The following is a 22024-nucleotide window of genomic DNA, read 5'->3' as shown; positions in this document are numbered from 1 at the left end:
TTCAGAATCAGCAGGACTTGAATTTTATTTGGTTTTAATTCCACTTGGGAGATTAATTATCCTGCAGGAATGTTCTGAGGGAAACAAATGCCATCAGTTCAGATCCACTGCTAACCAAACCATAGTATCAGAGAATAGTTTTAATGCTCTGTAAACTTCCCAGTAAGGTTTATCTGGATTTAGATTAGTGACAACTTTTATATTTTTGTCATGGCTTTTGCTTAGTGAATCAACATATGTTGTTCTAAACACAAACATGCTCAGAAATTAAGAGTAGCATCTGCATGGCTAAGACTTTTCCTGTTCATATCAACAAAGAGTAATTAAGGATCCATAAAGTGTTATCACATTTAGTTTTGTATAGATCAAAGTTACATAATGTATTAACATAAAATATGATCTGACTGCTGTTATGTATGTGAAAACCTTGTTTCCTGTGAAGGTTATTGATCTAATTTTCTGACAAGATTTTAATCTAGAGTATGGTGTATGCCATGCCTTTGCAAACCTTCATATTGTAATTATAGGAATTGAGGAAATTCCCATAATTGGGGAAAAGAGTGAACACATGTTCATGTATGCAATACATGAATTAGAACTGAATTTCCTTTTTCCTGTTGACAATTGGAAGTCAGATGGGGCATCTGTTGTTAATTGAGAAAAAGGAAGTATGTGTGCATTTATTTATTGAGGTCCTCAGAAGGGTAGATGAACTGAGTGGCTATTTCACCCATGAATGGAAAAATAGCCTTCATAAAAAGTCATTTTGTTTTGTTCTGAATTTCTTACTGAGATCCATCAGATTTTATTAATACTGGATATCTGAGATACTAGTTCTATTAACGTGTATTTAGGTTAGGACAAGCATTTTTTCACTTCTGTAGTTGAGGAAAAAGAAGCTATTCCAAATTCAAAACTATGGGTAGCTTTTGAGTGGTTTTTGACAGCCAGATTGTCATAAATCAAAAACTGATGTTTAGATACATCAAAGTTTTCTCAGTGTTAGTCTGCTTCATTAACATCGTCAATTCTTAGCTGTTAGTAGCTGTTATTCCCTGATAATCAGAATTATAGAATGGTTTGGGTTGGAAGGGACTTCAAAGACCGTCTAATTCACACCCTCCCCCCCAGCCATCGGCAAGGACCCCTTCCTCTAGATCAGGTTGTCCAATGCCCCATCCAAGCTGGCCTTAAACACTTCTAGGGGTGGGCATCCACAGCTTCTCTGTGACAGTGCCTCACCACCCTCAGAGTAAAAGTTCTACCTAATGTCTAATTTAATTCTCCCTCTCTTAGTTTAACGGCATTCCCTCTTGTCCTATAACTTTACTTCCTGACAAAAAGTCCCTTCTCAGCTTTCCTATAGTCCCCCTACCACTCTTTTAGGTACTGGAAGGCCACTACAAGATCTCCCTGGAACCTTCTCTTCTCCAGGCTGAACAACCACAACTCCTTCAGACTGTCTTTGTAGGAGAGGTGCTCCAGACCATTGATCTGGCCCTCATCTGGACTTGTTCTAATACATCGATGTCCTTCTTGTGCTTGGGGACCCAGAGCAGAATGCAGTGCTCCAGGTGGGGTCTCACAAGAGTAGAGGGGAACAATCACCTCCCCAGCCCTGCTGGCCACACTGCTTTTGGTGCAGCCAGAATACAGGTGGCTTTCTGGGCTGCAACTGCATATTGCCAGCTCTTGCCAACCAACACAAGTAATGCAAGTCACCTGTGGACACTCCTAGAAATGTTACTCTTTTCTTATTTATATCCTCTGCTCCAAAAGACTGGAATACTTTTTAAACAGGATATGTTACAGTTGATATACTCCTAGTTGTAGATGGTGGTGGTTCCTGGAGTCCTTGTAGACATCTTTTCTGTCCCTGCAGTACCCTGTACTTATTATTATAAAGTAGTCTTAAATTCCTTCTGCAAGAAAAAATACAGAATAGAACATTGCTTCTGTCCTAGAGAACCCATCACTGAAGGAAAAGGAAAGACATAACACAAAGCTCAAAACATAGGAGATGAGGAAGGAAGCAACACTGACAAATGACCATAGCAGATACTGATTTCAATGTACTTGCTGCTTAACGTCTACTTTTTGTGGACTTCATGGGAAGGAAGAGTTACAAGGTAGGGGCATGGAGAAGAGCAACATGACAGTTTTATAGTTTGGGGTTGTGGTGAGCTGTGCCAAGTTGTAGAGGAAACTTGAGAAGCAAGAAAAACAATGGTCTGAAAATGTAACAAAGGGGCTAATGTCATGGACAGTGTAAATGTGGTGGTTGATATTTGTATACTGAATGATAAATGAGGGATAGACCACAGAGGCCATGAAGTAAGGACAAGTTAATAGAAATCTGAGAGTCAATGGAGGGATGCAAAGGGAAGAGCAAAGATTTAGACTTGTCCTTGATATGGCAGCCTAGAAATGAGGAAAGGACAGCCACAGATATTACAGGCAGCTTCAGTTTGTTTTCCATACTGAAGCAAGGAAAAGTAACTTTCATTTAGAAAAGGCTGTGATTCCTTGAACATATATGAAGAAATTTTGCTGATGTTTTGGAGACAGAAAGATAGGAATTCTGCATATTTGCCACTGTTTATTTATTTTAAATTTGTACTTGACAATGTGTTTGCAGTGAGAGAGTGGTTTAATGTATTTCTGCCACTTGTGGAAGGGGATATTATTTTAAGTTGTTTTAAAAGACCATAACAATACGATAGCTATGCAGTAAGGGTCTCCTCTGTTCTGGCAACAATGTTATATATTGCCAAAACCACACAACAGCATTTTGCTGTACAAAAGGGAAGATATATAAACCAAAATAAAATCTTGGTGCTACATGTAAGACAGCTGCAAAAAGCAATGGTAAGAAAAGTAAAGTTTTGCTGTGATTTTTTTCCTTTTACCTTCCCATTAGCCTAAAAGAAAGACAAAAGGAGAAGGAAGTCAGATTTCAAAACAAACAAAACATTCACTGACTTGAATGTGATGTTATAAAGGGAGCTATAGCATACTTAAAATGTAGTTGTAAGTCAGAGTTTATAAAGAGAATTTTCTTCTGAAATGTTCTTTGACTTGATTTGATAGCCTTATTTTGTTCTCATTATGGGCCATTCTTTACAGAAGTATACAATTGTAGGTGATCAAGGTGGGTTTGTCGAAAATACTTGCTCATTCAATTTTTTTTTTTTTTTGCCTTTCAATGAAATCAACTAAAATGAAATGAAATCAAATTAAAAAAAAAAAAAAGGACAGAAAAAAAAAAAGACAAATATGCAACCACATTTTGTTAAAAACATCTTTGTTTAGAAGGAGCAGAAATAAGCCACCAAATTCTTCAGATATGCTTCTAATTATTATATAAACCAATATTCTGTGATATAAAATATCAGGGCTCCCTGAACTGAAATTTGCAAGTCACCAGCCGCTCACAGAAACCATTTGCATAAAAATATATCTCACCTTGTATAGTAAATATATGTGTTAAAGTTATAGGAAATACACAACTTCAGTTTTTCAAAGATGCTACAAAAGGCCCAAGAATTATAGCAATTTGGCATCAATACCACAGTGTTGTTAAACATTTCCTTTGATGCTTTTTTTTTCCCAGCGGTGTAAGATGAAGGTAGTGAGGATCCCGGGAATCTACTACAAAAACTGGTAGTGAGCATTACAGCTAGCTATCTTGTCTGTTTAAATCAGAAGAAAATGGGGGTGAATGCAACATATGTGAAAAGGGGAAGGAGAGTGACCTTTCCAAGAATGGTGCTCTGCATGAAACAGCAGTATCAGGCAAGTTGTGTATGAGAAATACAGAAAATTAACCCTGGTTTACAGATTGGGTTTTGCATTTCTGCAGTATTGAGACTGTTTTCAGGAGTCAGTGGGGCTAAGATGCATTGTCTTTATGTTGAAACCATTCCGAACAGAGGACTCCTCTCTCTCTGCTTTGCTTCTATTTCATGCATACCCTCTGCTGAGACAGATGATGTACAACCTCAGCTCTGTTCAGAAGCCAGGAGCTGGCACTTTGGTGTGTGTGTGCATGTAGTGTTAGCATATGCGCGTCTGTGACCTTGGTGCAGTCAGGACAGTGGAGCAGCTATTCTGATTAAACTCCAGCTGACAGTCTGTAACCTGACAATAGTCATTAGCACAAACACTATCCATTCCACCAGATTAGCAGCTGTGCAACTTCCAGTCCAGCTTTCTCAGTTTCTGAATACTAGGAAGCAGCAGAAATAGTCTGGTATTGTAGCTGGTAAATTTAGCTTCCAAAAAGCAATTAAAAATAAACAGAACTCACCACAGAAAACATTTCTACCCTTTGCCCTTTTCTGTTTTAATAGTAAACTGCGTATCAGTTTCTGACAAATCACTTTAATTTCCTATGGGGACCATTATTGATTAGCAGTCAATGGACATAGAGGTAAAATACATGATTTATCTGTCTCATTCAAAAATACTGCTTTTTCCCATTAATCCTGCAAATTTCTCCACAGCTCTGCCCATAACTCACAGTTAGGTACTACATTGGTGACAGAACTTGCATAATGGACTGTTGTGCAGCCATGCTATGGTATGGCCATCATGATCCTGGTGGGATGCTTCACTGTTGTGATGTAGTGAAAAATTACATAGTCAATATTTGTTACCCACCTGGCCATTGCCAGGAGAATGGTCATGAGACTGGAAATCCTATTAGCAGCCATACCATGCTTTTTATTTTAATGATTTCCTGCAAACATAATGTGAAGATCACGTCAGGAAACTAATAAATTATTATGTACTGTGCAGTACATGCTCTTGCAGTAAAATAGTCTAGAGAGGTTCAAGTTCACAGACGCAGCACGTTCACCTCGAACATCAGTAAATCTGCAGGTGTCAGCAGGATGTGTTCAGGGAGGCAGACTGGGGATGGGGCTGTAAAAAGAGCAAGGGGGCTACGAGGATCCTCTGCTTCACAAGTGAGGCAATCTCTAGCAAGGCAATCTCTATGCCTGGGCGTCTGATGCAATGGTAGATGCGTGGTGGATGGTTTTGGTCTGTATGGCTCTGAGACTCATTGTGCTGATTCTACAAACAGCTATGTGTTGGGCTCCACCATTTCCAGCTGTTCGTGGAAGAGCACAAGCTGGAATTTTTCAACCAAACACTGTCTGTCATGTCTTTATATCTAGGGTGGGTTCAGGCCAGTTTCATCCTTGAATGAGCTCTGCACTGGAAGACCAATGCTTGGTCAGTCTGAATTCTCCTGTTTATCAGGCATCTCAGGACCTTCTTTTTTGTTTTAATTATTATTCCATGAGGAATAACTGAAATTGAAATTATCTATTTTGCTTGGGAGCAGAAGGATGACTGTTATCTGAATCCAGACTAATGTGTTAAGTAAAAAAAAAATAAAAATAAAATAAGTATAGGGATCAGAGACATGCAACTGTCTCAGTCCCACTGCCCTTACATATAAATATATCTCCAAATATCTCGTTTGCTGAGGACAGTTTGAGGACTGATTAAGCAGATTACATGTTCTGTTCCATGCAGACATTTAAAATAAGTATATACAAGTTGTGAATGAGCGTGAGTTATCAAGGGTAAAGGCATCTTGTGACATGCTGTGTGGCACAGATAACCATGTGTTGTGTGTATAGTTCAGAACAGAAAATAAGAACAGAAAATAAGCATCTTCAAATAGGTAAATGGAGAAACAATGGCAGTAATCAGATGGACAGTCACTCTGTCAGTTTGAAAAGTAATGCTGGGTGCTTATAATGCTTCAGGTTGCTCTGCATTTTCTTGCGTCTAGTTGCTCCCAATATCTCCATTAAGCATGTGCATTCTTGTGACCTTTGCTGGGGAAAAAAAAAATCTTAAGGAAAAGATTCTTTAAAAGACCTTAATCCCTTTTTATTTGTGTAGCCTAAGTGAACAGCTCCCATAGCTCAATAATTCCTACCCTGAGGATGTGTCTTGAATTACGTCGTCTTACTCTCGGAAAACGTGCCTGTTCTTTGCCTGGCTTTTTTGCCCCAGGAGAAGACAGGGAGAACAATGCTTGTCAGTCACCAAGGGGAGAGCCCAGACTTCCAGTAGCTGCAATTGAGGCTTTTCTGTTGCATTGCTGTTATCAACAGAACATAAAAATAAAACCAGGTCATTTGACCATATGATTAGCACATTCCTGTTGAACTCTGTGTGACCTTAATCTTCCGGCTATTTACAGAATTCCTATGTTTCTCTCTTAAGAAAAATTTCTTCCTAAACAATGCGTTTTTTCTTTTGATGCTGAAAAATCCTGACTGGTTTGTTTATAGGGCTTAATGGGCTGCATTGGGGCAGACGAGAAAAGATGCACTTGAGTGATTGTGATGACACATTGGATAACCAAAACTGTAACATCCATATGTTTTAACACCAAGTAGTTCATTTCTATTAAGGAGCTGAGGAAGCACCACATAACCTTTTTTTTTTTTTTTTTTTTTTTTTTTTTTTTTAATTTTTATGGTTGACTCATAGTATCTTCAGTGCTCTACCACAAGCTATTTACAAAAGTGCTATAAATTGTTCCTTCTGCCCTTTCAGCATGTGACCCTGACCACTGGGGACCTCACTGCAGCAGCCGATGCCAGTGCAAAAATGGAGCCTTGTGCAACCCCATCACAGGAGCCTGCCACTGTTCCTCGGGGTTCAAGGGCTGGCGCTGCGAGGAGCGCTGTGACCAAGGGACGTATGGAAATGACTGCCATCAAAAATGCCAGTGTCAAAATGGAGCCACCTGTGACCATGTGACTGGAGAGTGCAGATGTCCTCCTGGATACACTGGTGCCTTGTAAGCAGAGGGAATATTATAACCTGGGGGGAGGTTACAGATTGAAATAGTGCTAACAGGAGAAATAAAGTCTGGAGTAAATTCTGCCACTAAGTTGTTGTTCATTCTGCTGTGTAACATGGAGAAGCAGGGCTGGCTGAGAGGCTGCTGTGCAAACCATATTTCACTGCGTCCTCAAGTCGTCTCGATCTGTGCTGCTAAGTAAAAGCCACAAAAAGTAGCAGCAGGAGCTTCTTTATGACAACCATGAGGATTGTTTGGCTACAAGTTTGGAAAACTGCGTTGAAACACTTATTTGGTTTTGTCCTAGCAGAATATATATTGAGTTTGTCAGCAGAAGTGAATGAACACCAACCACTGCAGAAAAAAAACATCTTTATGAAGAAATAATTCTTAGTTTGCTATGTCTGTTCCCTAGGTTTTGTTAGTTTTTGTTTTTGTTTTTATGGATGTTATATTCAGTTGGCTTCTCTTTATTTTGGACTGCTTTCTGTTGCATACTTTTGGCCAGAAAATTTAACAATAGCATTAAAAATGAAGAGGTGGCTGGGGACTGGGGCGCGTGCTGAAGTAACAGTTGTCTGTTGTGCACCAACTCCCCAGCTGCGAGGATCTCTGTCCCCCTGGGAAGCATGGGCCGCAGTGTGAGGAGAGGTGCCCCTGCCAGAATGGAGGCATCTGTCACCACGTGACCGGGGAGTGCGCCTGCCCATCGGGATGGATGGTAAAAAACACTTTCTGAAATCAACACGACCCCATAAAATTTCCATATTTGTAGATTTCAGGCAGCATCAGGAATGGATAGCCAATTAGTATAGCAAACGCAGTCTCCCTGTAGCCAGGAGTACTAAGGATTGTACTTTAACACCAGGGACTGGAATAAAATACTTGCAAAACCATCTGTTACTGAAAGTCCTCCAGTTCTGTGCTGCCTTTTTAACCGTGTAAGATTCTGGAATGCTAAGGACATGAATCACGCTATGAAGAGACAATATCCTTTAAATTTTGTCGAGAAGGTGCTCATTTCTAGATATAGTTTGGTGCTTTAGGGAGATCATAACCTTCCTAGGTACCTCCCTAGAGAGAGGTTATTATTATTTTTTTTAATTTATTCATTGGTTGTGGTGGATTTTTTATCTGTTCTCAAGTGTATGGTATGCATACATTTCCAAGAAAACACCAAAGTACCATGTTCCATGGTTAAATGGCGGTGACAGAAATAGAACATCAGATCTTGGACATTATCTTTAGACTTCCTACCCCCTTGTCAGTGGGTAGGGAAAGAAGAATCTACCTCTGAGCCACAAATGAAATTCCTTGCTTGTCTGTAGGCCCCCTTACCACAAGGCTGCCGTGCCAATTCTAATTTAGAAAAAAAGGGAGTTGGAAGGTGACCAAAAAGTTGGAAGTAATAAAGCCCAACTATTTTCTTAAAATACAATTGCTGATAATATTTATCAATTGTATTTATTAATAACTTTTTAAAGCACATTAAGATAGTGGGGTCAGTAAATAGGTAGATAAAAAAAACACATTTGTTTTTCTTCTAATTATCTCACAGTACATGAGGACTTTGGTGGTGGTGGTTTTTCACCAACTAGAGAGCTTTTCTGAAAGTGGATGATGTCTCTTTGTGTGTTTGAGTAGCACTGTTTACTGTCTCCCTAGCTTGGATTATGGTAATTTTTGCTTTTTATTCCACTTCATGATAGAAGAACAGAAATTACTGATAAATTTGTGCAAATAAATTTAAATGCAAATACTCAAAATATTTGCATAAATTCTTTACATTCTCTATTATCCTCAATGCAGCTAATGAAAAACAATATAGCCTATGAAGAAGTGATGGAAATTTTATACCAGTGTGTGTCTTAACTAACAAATTACTCATTTTTTATGTATCTTATTGACTAATTTTCCATTGTAGTTATTTAAGCACAACTTGTTAGTTTTAGATTTTTCAATTTTATGAAACAATTTTGTCAGCATAATCTTTTTTCCTTTTCATGTAATGATGGAATGAAGAAGCCAGGTACAAGCTCTGTAGTGTCTTACGTTTGCTAAAATACCTGTGTATTTTTCATCTGAGATGTTTGTAAATCTGCTTTGCTTGAATTAGCTTCTTAAAAGTCTTAAGGTCTGATACTCCTATCACTACCTAGGTGCAGTTAATTCCAGTGATGTAATTAGCAGTGCAGAAATTCAAAACCTGTGGAAAAGAAGCAGAAATCCTACCTAAGCTTTTAATATATACTGCTTTCAATGAAATTAAAGGAGCTTTTCCTTTTGTCAGAAAAAAAAAAAAGATCATAAACTAGTATAATTGGGGCATTACAGCAATTACAGATTTGTAAGCCACTATTCATTGGAGAGCATTTCTAGATGTCTTGAGGTATACTACTCCTGATAAAGAAATTGGGAAGAGATTGACATCAATTAGACTTAAATGTCTGAGTTTTTTCACTGTTGCTTAGAGATAGTGTTTTCCCTGAGCTTTGGCCTGCAAAATGGAAATCCTAGAAGATTGTTCCTACATTCCTGAAGCGTACCCTGTGTTTAAAGCTGGAGAGGAGTATGGCATTTCCAAGATCAGCACTAGATGAGTGACACAATCTTGATCTTCCTTCATTACAAACCTTTCTTCACTGTCCATCTGACCTGCAATTCCAAACCTAATGTTAAGATTTTTTTCTGTATACACAGGGCACGGTTTGTGGTCAGCCTTGTCCTGAGGGTCGTTATGGGAAAAACTGTTCCCAGGAGTGTCAGTGCCACAACGGAGGGACCTGTGACTCAGCGACAGGCCAATGCCATTGCAGCCCAGGTTACACAGGGGAACGGTAAGTAAAAGTTTTTTTTTTTGGTGAGACTGCTGAAACTGCAAGGGGTCTGCTACAACAGAGAAAATTAAGAAGCTGCTAGAAAGATGAATGAGAATGCCCATGATATGATTAAGAGTTTTGTGAAATGTGTGCTATGTTGCTTAGCTGACAATGGGTCACAATTTAAAAAAGCCTACATGATTACTCTTCTGTGAAGATTTGGTCTGTTTTAGAATTTTTCTGCTGTGTCACATGAGTTGCCAGTATCCTGTGTGTCTTCATTTGAGTGCTGTGCAGAATAATGCAGTTTGGGCTGTGGGGTAAGGTGGGAAGCTCTTGGTTATGTGCAGATGTTTGGCAGTGGTAATAGGAAGGAAAGCTCATCCAGCTCCTCTTCAAAATGAGCACACTGGAGAGTTGTCTCATAAAGTATTCCATTCAAAGTATCGAAACTTCATTATTTTCTGACTTTGCTGATAAAAAGTCTTTAGTAGATGTCAGAGAAAAGAAAACATAGCAAGACATCATTTGTGAAGGCAGGAAAAAGGTATAAAAGAAGTGCTTTCCTGCATATATTTTAAATACTACACAACTCATTTGCTGAAGTCAGCGGTAGCTTAATCACTGGGGTCAGTCCAGGGGATCTCTGCCAACAATAGTAGGTATTACAATCATATGCACTTCCCACGCAACTGTTCACAGGACATGGGGAGAGCCATGCCAGGCATAAGGGAAAACAAAATCATGAAAAAGAGACACAATTAGTCCAGAGCTTGCAAAAATTAAATTTGCTTCTGTGAAGAAACGGTGCAGAAGGTGGCAGATGCATTTAAAGAAACACATTTCAGCAGGGAAATCAAACGAGTATCAATGTGAGAATACACATACCACACTCTGATGTTTCTTAAAGCAGTTAAATTTTATGTCTTGTAATTTAAATCTGACTGATTTGCCTTACCGGTTTCTGTATTTTGATCTATTTTGCAAGTCTGAACTCCCTCTTTCCTGCAAAACAGGCTGTATTTGCAATCGTTTTGTTTTTCAAGATACACCAAGGGCAGGAATGGGTCAGAAGCAAGGTTGTAGACAGCTGGTTCTTCTTTCACGTCAATGGATTGGCAAGGGATGGAAGTACTAAAAGAATTGTGTGGGCATTGGCTGCATGCACCAGCAGAAAAAAGGACAATATTTAAAGGTTCTAAGCTATTTTTCAGTTTTGTTTGTAACTTAGTGGTGTTTATCTGAGATTTCAGTGTGGTAGTGACTCCTGGAAGTTGGCCTAACAGCAAGAAACAGAGAACTCCTCGGGCATATTAACACAAGGGAATGCAACTTAAACTAGAACTTCCTGAGGCTGAAGAAGATGAAATTAAAAAGAAGTAGAAAGGTTAAATTTTGTCTAATTTGCCTGGTGTCATTGATGGTCATTTGGAGAGATTTCATTCTCACCTTTATTTGTATAACTACATTAAGAAATATTTAGACAGGACTGTCCACTTTAGTGTAATGCTTCAGCTGTAAAGTAAAAGGTATATTATTGCTGGCTCCACTCAGAACAGGGATAGTGTTGTCGAGAAGTTTCAAGGTATTTATATCAATTTGAGGCAAATACTGCAGAAGTGTGAAATGAACACATCTTCCTATTCTACCTCAGGCACAGGGCTTTGCTAAGTTGTTACATGGTGCAGTGTCTTGTATCATACCAGTCTTTGAAATTCTCCTGAAATCAACCATAAAAGAAAAAAAATAATTTAAAAAGAAATGCTATAAGAAAATTCATAAGAAAAATGGAAAGACACCACCATGGAGATCCTTTTATAAGACTGGGGAAATGAGCAGGTTATAATCTGATAAAAGCATTAACAGTGTGCCATATTGTCAAGTAATCAGTAACTTGATATAATTTACAGGCATCCAAGATGTTCTGTGTGTGATATTCTGTGCTAAATTGACTGCAGACCTCTGACTTTCAGTGTCATCGTGTTCTGATCTGATGCTTTGATATTTAACTGTTTTATTGTTTTTGTTTCTGTGGAATGGTAAACATAATTCATAATTTATAGGATGCTTATATTGATAAATATGGGCATTTTCTGTGTCATGCAAGCTATGAAATGTTGTCATCCCTGACACCAAGGCATGAACATGTTTAGCTGAGAGGTCTACCCTGATGCACATATAAAATATTTTGTGTACTTACTGCTGGAAACTTTAGTTATGCTGTAGAACTATTGACAGTTAAAGCTGAAAAAAATAAACTTGCATCGTGTCTCTTAAAATCACCAAATGAACTTTATGAACTTTTGAAACCAAATGAACTTTTGAAGCTCATTAGTAATTGATTTGAAAGTTATAAAAGTGGGGTATTGGAAATCATCTTTTAGTAGTCAGGCTGGACATCTAAACATACAGTCTGATAAAGTTAAATTTCTTTAAGCTAAGTTGTATTCCTTTAATGTTTTACATATTAAACATCTGTCTTCTGAAAGCTCTGTGAAAAGGGAAAGGTTTAGTGAAGAACTGTCTTTATTAGGAAACATTCTGCTTAACAAGCAACAAAAAATATTACTACTCTTCCATATGGGTTAAACCCAGGTTTTTTTCTAACGTATGAACATAAGTAAAGTCAGATGAAAGAAAGAATTTGGGGATGTTGAAGATTTTCCTATGTTGTTCTATAAATTTTCGAAGGACAAATACAACTTCAAAAAAAAAGTTTAGTGTAAAATTCTGAAAATAAGGGTATTCTGGAAACTTTACGTTTGCAAACATTATTAGAAAATACTCTCTTCAGTCAGCTGATAGCAGTTGTCAGGGAACCTCCAAGCCTGACTGCAGGGGCACAGATGTCTGCTGGCTGTTCACAGTATTACTAAGTGGAGAATCCAGAACACTTAAAAAGAAAGGAAAAAAAAAAAAGAAAAAAAGTTACAGGTAGACAACTTTTGAAACAAAATACTTGACAATTTATTCCATTTCATTCCTAAGGTCTAATTTAAGTAGATTCATTTTTGTTCTGTTTCTTGAATGAGAAATGCAGTGGTCTCTGTATGCATGTTTTCTCCTTTACTGGAGAGAAGGGAGAACTTTTCCAGAGAAATCTGCCGAAGCAATGTTTTAATGTCTTACTTACTAAGCAGCAAAGGAAGCCAGAGAGACAGACACTTTAAAATATAAAGTTATATTAATTCCTGCTCTACTTATGAGGAGTTTTAGACCTGTATTAGAAATTCCTCATAAATCCTACCTCCCTTAAATCCCCCGAAACTATAGTTTATGGGAAGTAAACCTAATATTTGTTTGTTTGTTTTTCTCACAGATGCCAAGATGAGTGTCCGGTGGGGACTTACGGAGTACGGTGTGCTGAGACCTGCCAGTGTATGAATGGTGGAAAATGCTACCATATTAGTGGTGCTTGTCTCTGTGAACCAGGATATACTGGAGAGCGCTGTGAAACACGGCTTTGCCCTGACGGAGTTTATGGTCTCAAATGTGACAAAAAGTGTCCCTGCCACTTGCCTAATACCTGGAGGTAGGCTTTACACCATTTAGTGTGTTCTCTTTTTCTGGATAGGACATAGAAATCAGGATATAGTCTGGAAAAAATATATATATATTCTGAGGTAGAAATGTTTCCTGATATACTTTCATGCAAACAAAAACAGCTGAAGAATTCTGAGAATGCTTAGTATTCTCTAACCATATCAAGAAAGAAAACACCAACCCAGACCTTCTGAATGTTGGTGTTTGCAACTATATTTGATCTTAATATTAACCTCCATATTCAATTAATGATCCATGAAATAAGACAAAGTATGACCTTTGTCTATATTTACCACATGAATAAATCTTTATATTGTTCACTATATGGAGCCAGTATTCTCACATATTGTAAATGAGAAGTAACTGAATTGAAATCAATGGAGATATCACATTAAGAGATATGGCATAAGAAGAGAATCCATTTTTCTTTTTACTCCTCCTCTATATGTATAGAAGAATTGGAGTAGGTTCTTTTAATAAAAATATCTGAAGTCCTAGCAATTGTAACTCTAGATTTCAGAAATACTTTTTTGTTTGTTTCACTTAAATATTTTTTCAAGGAACAGCTTAAAATCTGATCCCTAGAAATCAAATGAAAATAGTTTTCCAGTTGGCTTACCTTCTATCATCTCTCCTCATTCAGGGATAATGAGTCCTATTTTTGAGTTTTGTATGTCTTCCTGGATTCCACACTGTTTGGACATATTATGATGAAAATCTATAGACTAGCTATTCAGAGACAGTCTTTCAGCTGTGAAGGAGGAATGTCAGTTGAAGCAAGCCAACGTATTTATAGAACAATTATTTTCTTATAACAAAACACAATTGTTTTGATGAAATACTTTGGTCGTTGTGCATGAGTTTATATACATGACTTTATTAATAATCACAGTACCTTACATAACTTCTGTGAGCATACTGTAAGGTTCAGCTGTTGAAAGCTGTTGTGGAAGAAATTTGCAGAAATCGACTATTGCATAGAATGGTGCTGTACTTTGTATACAAGATGCAGTTTTCCTCACAGATGAAACAAAAACCTTTAGTCAGAATGTAAAAGTAATGTTAAAACACTCAAGCGCTTATGTGGAAATACCTGCTAGGCCTATGTGAAAAATTACTTTGTGGATTGCCTGAGTTGTTCAACATATCTTTTGCTGGCAAACCATGTGACAGCAAACTGAATTTACTTTCCATTCATACTCTTTCACAGTTGTGTGCTTGTACTTCTGTTTATCCCATTTACTTGAAAAGCCTTTTGAAAAAAAATACTGAGTTTTCAACATAAAATCAAGCCATTTATTCTCTCGGCAATGCATTCAAGAATAAATGGAACTATAATGCTGACCTGTCCAGCTCTCAAATTATGCTAGCAGACTGAATACTATTGTGTTATGAATTATGGTTAGCTGCGTTCCTGAAAATTTGTCTCTAGACTGTTGTAGAAGCTTTGTTTGACAGGAATGCATGACGTGTATAGTATTTCTGATATTACGGGGATTACTTCTGATTCATGTTCAACACAGCTGTTTCTTCATTTATACTGTTGCAAGACAGCTTGTGGTCAAATCGGATCACAAGTGTTCACATGTAAACAGTAGCATATGGTTGGTTGGTCTTTTTTTGAACATTTTTACCTCCATATGACAAATCAAAACAGCACTTTAGATTTGGAAGCACATTTGCAAAGGCATAATAAAAGTGAGGAAAACAAAAATTTTCCTGACTTTACAAGTGTATTTTTCTTATACATTTCATCCCCTAAGGTCAGGAAATGATTAAGACCACCGAATAAGAAAAATCAAAGAGTATCTTAGGAACAGAATGGGAGAGAAAGCTCCCTTGCGGACATGTTCCCTTATGCTTTTGAGAATCTTTTAGGGGTTCATCTGTGACTAAATATCAGTCATCCAGGAGACAACTTGCTAAATACATCAGGGAATAGCCTCATCCCTTACTTGCTTACCACAAGTAATATTTAGGCTGGTAGTAGCCAAAGGATCTTCATGGCATTAACCATTTAGCAGTGTAACAATGAGTAATTCCAAGTTACTTAAAAGGGGGTATATTTCCTTCTTTGAATAAACGTTGTGTGTCTGTATATCTAGTATTCTGATGGGACCTTTCATCTGGGTATGACCACTGGTTTAGATGTTCTCAAAGAGGAGCTGTTGGCCAGCCTTGAGCCCCAGGTTATTGCTAATGTTTTTGTATAAGAAAATGCTCAGATAATGAACTAAAAGTTAATTAAAAAAATGCTTAGCAGAAAAAAAAAAAATACTGTAAAATACGTGTAGGTAAGTCGAACCATACAAGAATGTAACTAGCCATTTTCTTCAAATGCTTAAAGGGACAGATACAAGATATAATTAAAAAATATGTATTTCTATTTCTGTACATTGACTGAGGAAAATTAATCAGAACAGCTTTGCCAATCAGACTTTTTTTTTTTTTTTAAACCTGAGTCAATTTACGTTTTGGGTAGGACAAGCTACATGGATTTCACTGCTGCTGTTAGTTTATAGCACTTCCTGGGAATGAGAGGCATGCCCATCGTTGTTCTTGGGTATATCAGCAGTGAAGCATTCCATAAAGGGTTAGATATAGACGTACTTGAGAGATTTTGTTCTTTTTGAGTTGCCCAGAGGACAGCAGTGGATAACAACCCTCTTGTGTCAAGTTATTTTTTTACACATGGTTCTTCTCTGTTGCATCTTGTCATATGGATGAAAGGATTTGAGCTAGAGCTCAAATCAGACACAGACCTCCCTCTGAACTCTGCGACTAGGTGACACTGTTGATTTTTCACCTTTTCACTATATAGTCAACAATAAAACTAGATTAAGAGTTAGCTGGTTGAGACTATGACCACATAAAATGCTCTTCGTTGACAGGAGCAGTGCTGTGAGATGGTATGAGCAGACCAATGTGTGCCTGCCACCCACACCCACTGCATTTGGGGCTTATTAAAAGTTGTCTTTATGATAATCTAGTTTGCTGGAATGAGCACAAAAGACTTCCTGATCTGCTTTTGTCAACATGACTACTTCATTTTTTACAGAAGCGTTCTAGGCTAAAACACGGCTAGGCTGGGTTTCATCATGGCTTTGCTTAAGTAACACCCAATGATTGCTTGAAAAATTTAAAGAGATCAGACTGTAGTTGCATATTTGTCTAGAAGCTTTACAAAGATTTACATTACACCTGTGTTACTGAATGAGTACTCCTTTCAGCTTGATCTCCAAACTAAATTTGATCTCTTCTTTTAAGCTCTTTCTGGTAATCTTCTAGTACTCGTTAGACACTACTGTAGGTAGTATCATCTGGGGTCATTCTGGATTACCAGTAATTTCCTACAGTTCAGGCTGGAATTAGGGTTTATTCTTGACATGAGCCCTAATGGCATTTCTGTTGTCTTATGCCTTTTCTGAGAAACACACAGTTGAGGGAAATTTTATGATGTGATACATGCTTAACCCAGATAGTCAGAGGGTGTTTTTAAAATCAGGATTCAAGCATCTTGTGATTTTGCATTTTTCTGATGGGCTTGTATGTACATAGAATCACACAGAATCACAGAATTTCTAGGTTGGAAGAGACCTCAAGATCATCGAGTCCAACCTCTGACCTAATACTAACAGTCTCCACTAAACCATATCCCTAAGCTCTACATCTAAACATGTAGAACTTTTCATGGAAATTTTGTACTGCACAAATTGATACAGAATTTAAGTGTATCAGGTTGTTGTAGCAGTTTAGAATCTATATAAATCATTAGAAAATGATCAACTTCATCTAAGTCTTCCTAATGCATATTATCAATTATCCACAAATATTTTTTGTCTGTGTACAAAATAAGGTTGTATTTCCAGAAAGTGTGAACAAAAGACCAGGAATAAAAGCAAATGTACTGTCAGCATCTCTCAATGTATCTTTATTTCCCTATCTTAACATATAAATCTTATTGCCAATTAAGCTAACTGCATGAGAAGCCATCAAAAAGCTTCAGAAGTGCTGCAGCTTCCTACATCTAATTACAAATTATGGAATACTAATTTTGGTGTCAATCAATATATGTGCAAGTATGCCTTAGTAACACTCACTGGGGGGCACAGAATATCAATGCCTCTGTCTGCTTCATACCCAATGCTTGCTCATGCATGTAGTCTCCTCTTCTACTGAAGGGAAAAAAGCCAACAACAAATAATGCTGGAGTTTATGTCTTAAAATGACAGTACCGCTAATTTTACAATTTAAATAGATCCTAATTCATATTCTAATGACTATTTGTTCAGGATTGCACAGTCTTTCCGTATTCCTCTGCTGGTAAGAAACAGGGGAATTGGATCCAAAATGTCACTTAGGTGCCTACAAGAAGGAGTTATGACTAGGGTACAAGTCTGATTCTACTGCTGTATCGTGTGTTTTCATAATCTCACATTTATTTTCTATGATAATAGTTCTGTTTCAGTTTATTCCATAGTAAGTATACTTATAACTGAATAAATAACCAGTACTGTTGACTGTGAATGCCATGGGTTTTAAACCAATACTGCATGTATCATTTAGTTGAAAAGACTTTTCCTCTCACTTCATGTAAACCAGCTTAATACTTTAAAAAATAGATTTTAATGTCTTTACAATCCCCAAATTATCGGAGTTTTATAGTGTAGGCATTAATATGCAGCCATGTTAATTATGTAGGCATAATATCATCCCATACCTTTTATGATTCGTGCTTTCTGTGATCATCACTACATTATCAGGTGGCTGCGTTTGTCAACAGAAAATTCCTGGCTTGAAATAATGTACCTTGAGACCAAGAGCAGTTGCAATTGATACTGCTTTTCCTTGTTGTGATGCAACTTTTTCAAATAACATTATTATTACTTTTGTTATATCACCTAAAAGTGTTGTAGGTGTTTTTTCAAGCTTTCAGATGGTTAGAAAAATACACACCCCCACACAACATGTCAGCAAGTCTTGCAGAATCAGGCTCTTGTCATGGATCATTTAATGTGTCTGGACGAAGGCACATTTTTTCCAGCACACTTAAAGGAACTTTACTTCAATCAGTGGAGACAAATATCTTTAAACAGTCTTCCCATTGTAAATATATTGGATTTGGATATTAAGACTTTCCTTTGGTGAGAATTAAGCAAGTGCTTTGTCTGCCAGAGTGCCACAGAGCACCCCATTGTGTCCACTTTTCCAGCACATACATCTTACCACAGCTGATGATGTCCATTTGTCATGAGGCAACAGCTGTCTGACTGGCCCTTCAATGGAACTGCTGTTCCAGGTAGGGACAGCTGGTCTCCTACCAGGTATGGCCAACACAGGGGAGATACTCTCCAGAAGGTCACAGGTCTGACGGTATATCTGAAGTTGCTAGCTGTCCTCTTTTCAACCAAAGGTTTAAGAAAAAAGAGCGTGCTTGCTTAGATCAGATGTTGTGTTATTATTTTAGCATTAGATACTGTGATATTATTTTTGTAAAGCATCATATTTCTCAGACAAAACATGGATGAATATGGGTGGAGTTATGAAAAGGATCCCATTTTACCTACAATGGAAACCTAGTGATACATTTTGTGTAATTTAATGCTTTCATCACGTTAATATGTGTAACTATTGTTACGCATTTTATAGTAAAACCTATTTTTTAAGACATGTTTGTTTTCAGCAAGCCACGGAAAAATAATCTATCTTTTCTTCTTTCTATGTTCTACCCAAATGTCTGCCTATTGTACAATGCTGCTTCTTCTTATCTTAGTTAGCATGCATTTATATATCCTCTCTGTTCTATGGTTTGCAGAGGAAAACCATCTCTATGCATAGAATGCAAGATCCTTTATGCAACCTATCTATAACAGCATTTTGTTCTCTGGAAAAAAATATTGGTGTCATGTTTAGCTCTGAATTATTTATCCTTTCATCCCCTCCTGGCAGCTGTCACCCTATGTCTGGGGAATGCTCCTGCAAGCCTGGCTGGTCTGGACTCTACTGCAATGAGACATGTTCCCCGGGGTTCTATGGTGAGTCTTGTCAGCAGATTTGCAGCTGCCAAAATGGTGCTGACTGTGACAGTGTGACTGGAAAATGCACCTGTGCCCCTGGATTTAAGGTAAATACATTTCACTTTCACAGTCCATTTTCAACTCCTCTGCCTTTAGTTAAGTGTGAAATTGTTCAAGATGCCAGAGTGTCTCTACAACAGGAAAGGAGAGAGAAGAGTATTTAGGTACCACTGGCTGTGTTACAGGATAAGACCCTGGAAAGGCCTTATGATTAGCTCTCAGTTCTGAAATGAAACCATTTTAACAAAGAAAAGTTCATTGCTTTATAAGACATCGCTACTAATGAGGAGGTGCTCCTGAGGTGTAAAAAAAGGAACTATAATTTTCAGTCATCCTACCGCACCAACTCATGATCCATTCAGAGAAACTCTAGATAAATACGTTTGTTTTTACAGTTTAGGATTCTGTAGCTTTTACACATTTGCTGTTTGTGCATTGGATGCTTCTAGTCTAACACAGAAAACATTTTACAGTATGACTGTTCTTCTAGGAATAATAGTTCAACCAAAATAATTCTTAAAAATATTTTACAAGCCATATTATTTTCCATTAAACTAATACCTTAGTGTGTTTTGGTTTTGCAAAAGGCATCCTTATTACTGAAAATACTGTGCATTGGTCTCACCATGTGCTGTTCACCATGTGTGATGAGCTCTCACAGCAACTAATAGAAAACGAGTGGCTTTATGTAGACCTAGAAGCCATGAAGAGCCCAGCTTGAAGGACTCCCTTTTACTAAATTTAAAATGACTTTGTGACAGCCTGGAACGGTCATGAGTTGCATGTTTTCTGACTGTTGTAGCACCTGAGTCAGTGATCACAGCCAGTCAATCCCATGTTTAGGTCACTTGTTAAAGATACAATTGTATTGCCTGATCTTCCTGGAAGAGTTTTTAGACTCTGTTTATTGTATAATTCAGGGTGCCGACTGTGGTACTCCTTGTCTACCGGGGACATATGGAGTGAACTGTTCTTCTGTGTGCAACTGTAAAAACGAAGCCATCTGTTCACCAGTAGATGGTTCTTGTACCTGCAAAGCAGGTAAGTATGTCTTCAGATTAACTTTCTGTAATCATAAAATCAAGTTGAGTGTCTGAAGTAGAGAGGAAGCAGGACATTTGATTAGTAGAAGACAGCCTAGAAGGCCATATATTCAATACTTTATGCTTCTGCTGCACTGGGAAGTGAAAAATGGGAGGACATTTGCTCAGGGAGAAGAATATGTACTTTGTGTTCATTCTGAAAGATATGTGGCTGGGTGAATTACTAGTACTTACTTACTCAGAGATGGGCTGTGTCTTGTCTCTCATGGCAGGGCTATGAGCTGCTAGAATGAGTACTGGTATGCAATTTCTGTGTTGTCAGCCTACCTAACCAAAACACTTAGCCCCATTTCTGCTCCATCTGGATGAATACCATCTCTATCTGCTATCCTCACCCATCTCAGTACCATGGAGGCACAGTCTTCTTTCCTGCCATTTTAGCACTGACATGGATACCTTCCGGCAAGTTTTTCTTCTTGAATACTGTTTTTTCTCAGCAGTTCTCTGACAAATCTTTGTCTAATACACTTACATGCTTTAGCTTCAGGACACCATCAACAGTGCTAGCTTCTGCTCCCTGCTTCCAAAACTTTCTGCATCTACCAGCATTACTGTGGGTGGGCTCAGGCCTTTCAGCCCCTCTGCTGAACATATCTCCTCCCAACAGTAACTTTGATGATCAGTGTACCTCCTACAGAAATCATGTGTGCCTGCCTGCCTCTGCATCTCCCAGCAGCATATGCTTTTGGCAGGAACAAGGATACCTGACAACCTCAGGTGCATTTTGCAGAGATCTTTTCACATACTAAGATCCAGAGATCTACATCGAGTTCCTGTTTGCCAAAAATACTATTCTAAACTCCGATTAGAGATCCCCTCTTGAAATACACACTGATAGCCTGTTGTTTTTTTGTTTTGTTTTGTTTTGTTTCTGCTGTGAGGAAGGATTTATAGGCAAGCATCTCTTAGCTGTGATGCTGAACTGCTGAGAAGAGAGGGGGCAGGCTGTTGAATGCTCCCAAGCAAATCCCATGCCAGAAAGTTGAGAGTGGAGAAGAAATGTTAGAGTAAACGTAGACAAATGGCTGCTAATTTTCATGGAATGGCTCAGGTTGGAAGTGACCTTAAAGATCAACTAGTTCCAACCCCAAATTTTACTGGGGATTGTTACAATTAAATCAGCCCTGCAGTGAATGTGCAGACTTTCCAGCTTCTGTTCTTCTGTTTTCTGTCCAGAGACGGTGGAGCAGATTTGACTCTGTTGCATGTCTGCAGAGTAGCTGCATTGTGAGGAGAGAAACTACTTGAGCCATATATCATCCTATCTTCTTGTGCATTTTAGTCATACCGCACTGGAAAAGCACAGCAAAGGGTGAAATGGATTTATTAAACTGAAACCCAACACTCGTCATGTAAAAGATGTTGGATCAAGTCAAAAACAATAACATAATGTATCTTTCCGTGTTGTCTCTAATAATTAGAGGTATTTCCCACATATGGAATATCTCAGGTGCCCAGCATTCTGGAGGTTGGTATGACACCACTGAACCGGTGATGAAAATCCCATTGATTTCAGTGAAGTCAGAATACCTTCCAGTTTTCAATGTTGCATATAACTGAATATCTTCCCTGCTTCACTCCGTCTTTAAGAAAATCCTGCCTCTGCTTTTTGAACTAATAGTCACATTGCTGTTCAGACATTATGTT

The 22024-nt window shown here is 38.0% G+C and overlaps 1 protein-coding gene across 3 annotated transcripts in view; it reads left to right on the top strand.

The window, feature by feature from the left end:
- The window catches only part of MEGF10 (multiple EGF like domains 10), a 100755-nt gene that overhangs the window by 47070 nt on the left and 31661 nt on the right, over nt 1-22024 (top strand). For all 3 annotated transcript variants that reach the window (XM_068666690.1, XM_068666692.1, XM_068666691.1), the window contains 6 exons: nt 6586-6832; nt 7436-7556; nt 9536-9672; nt 12974-13186; nt 19147-19321; nt 20195-20315. In XM_068666690.1, coding sequence (XP_068522791.1) covers nt 6586-6832; nt 7436-7556; nt 9536-9672; nt 12974-13186; nt 19147-19321; nt 20195-20315 — 1014 coding nt within the window. The remainder of the gene's footprint in view (nt 1-6585; nt 6833-7435; nt 7557-9535; nt 9673-12973; nt 13187-19146; nt 19322-20194; nt 20316-22024) is intronic.

This window comes from Anas acuta, chromosome Z (assembly GCF_963932015.1).
Source record: "Anas acuta chromosome Z, bAnaAcu1.1, whole genome shotgun sequence".
Classification (NCBI taxonomy): Eukaryota; Metazoa; Chordata; class Aves; order Anseriformes; family Anatidae; genus Anas; species Anas acuta.
This window is presented reverse-complemented; position numbering and strand designations above follow the sequence as displayed.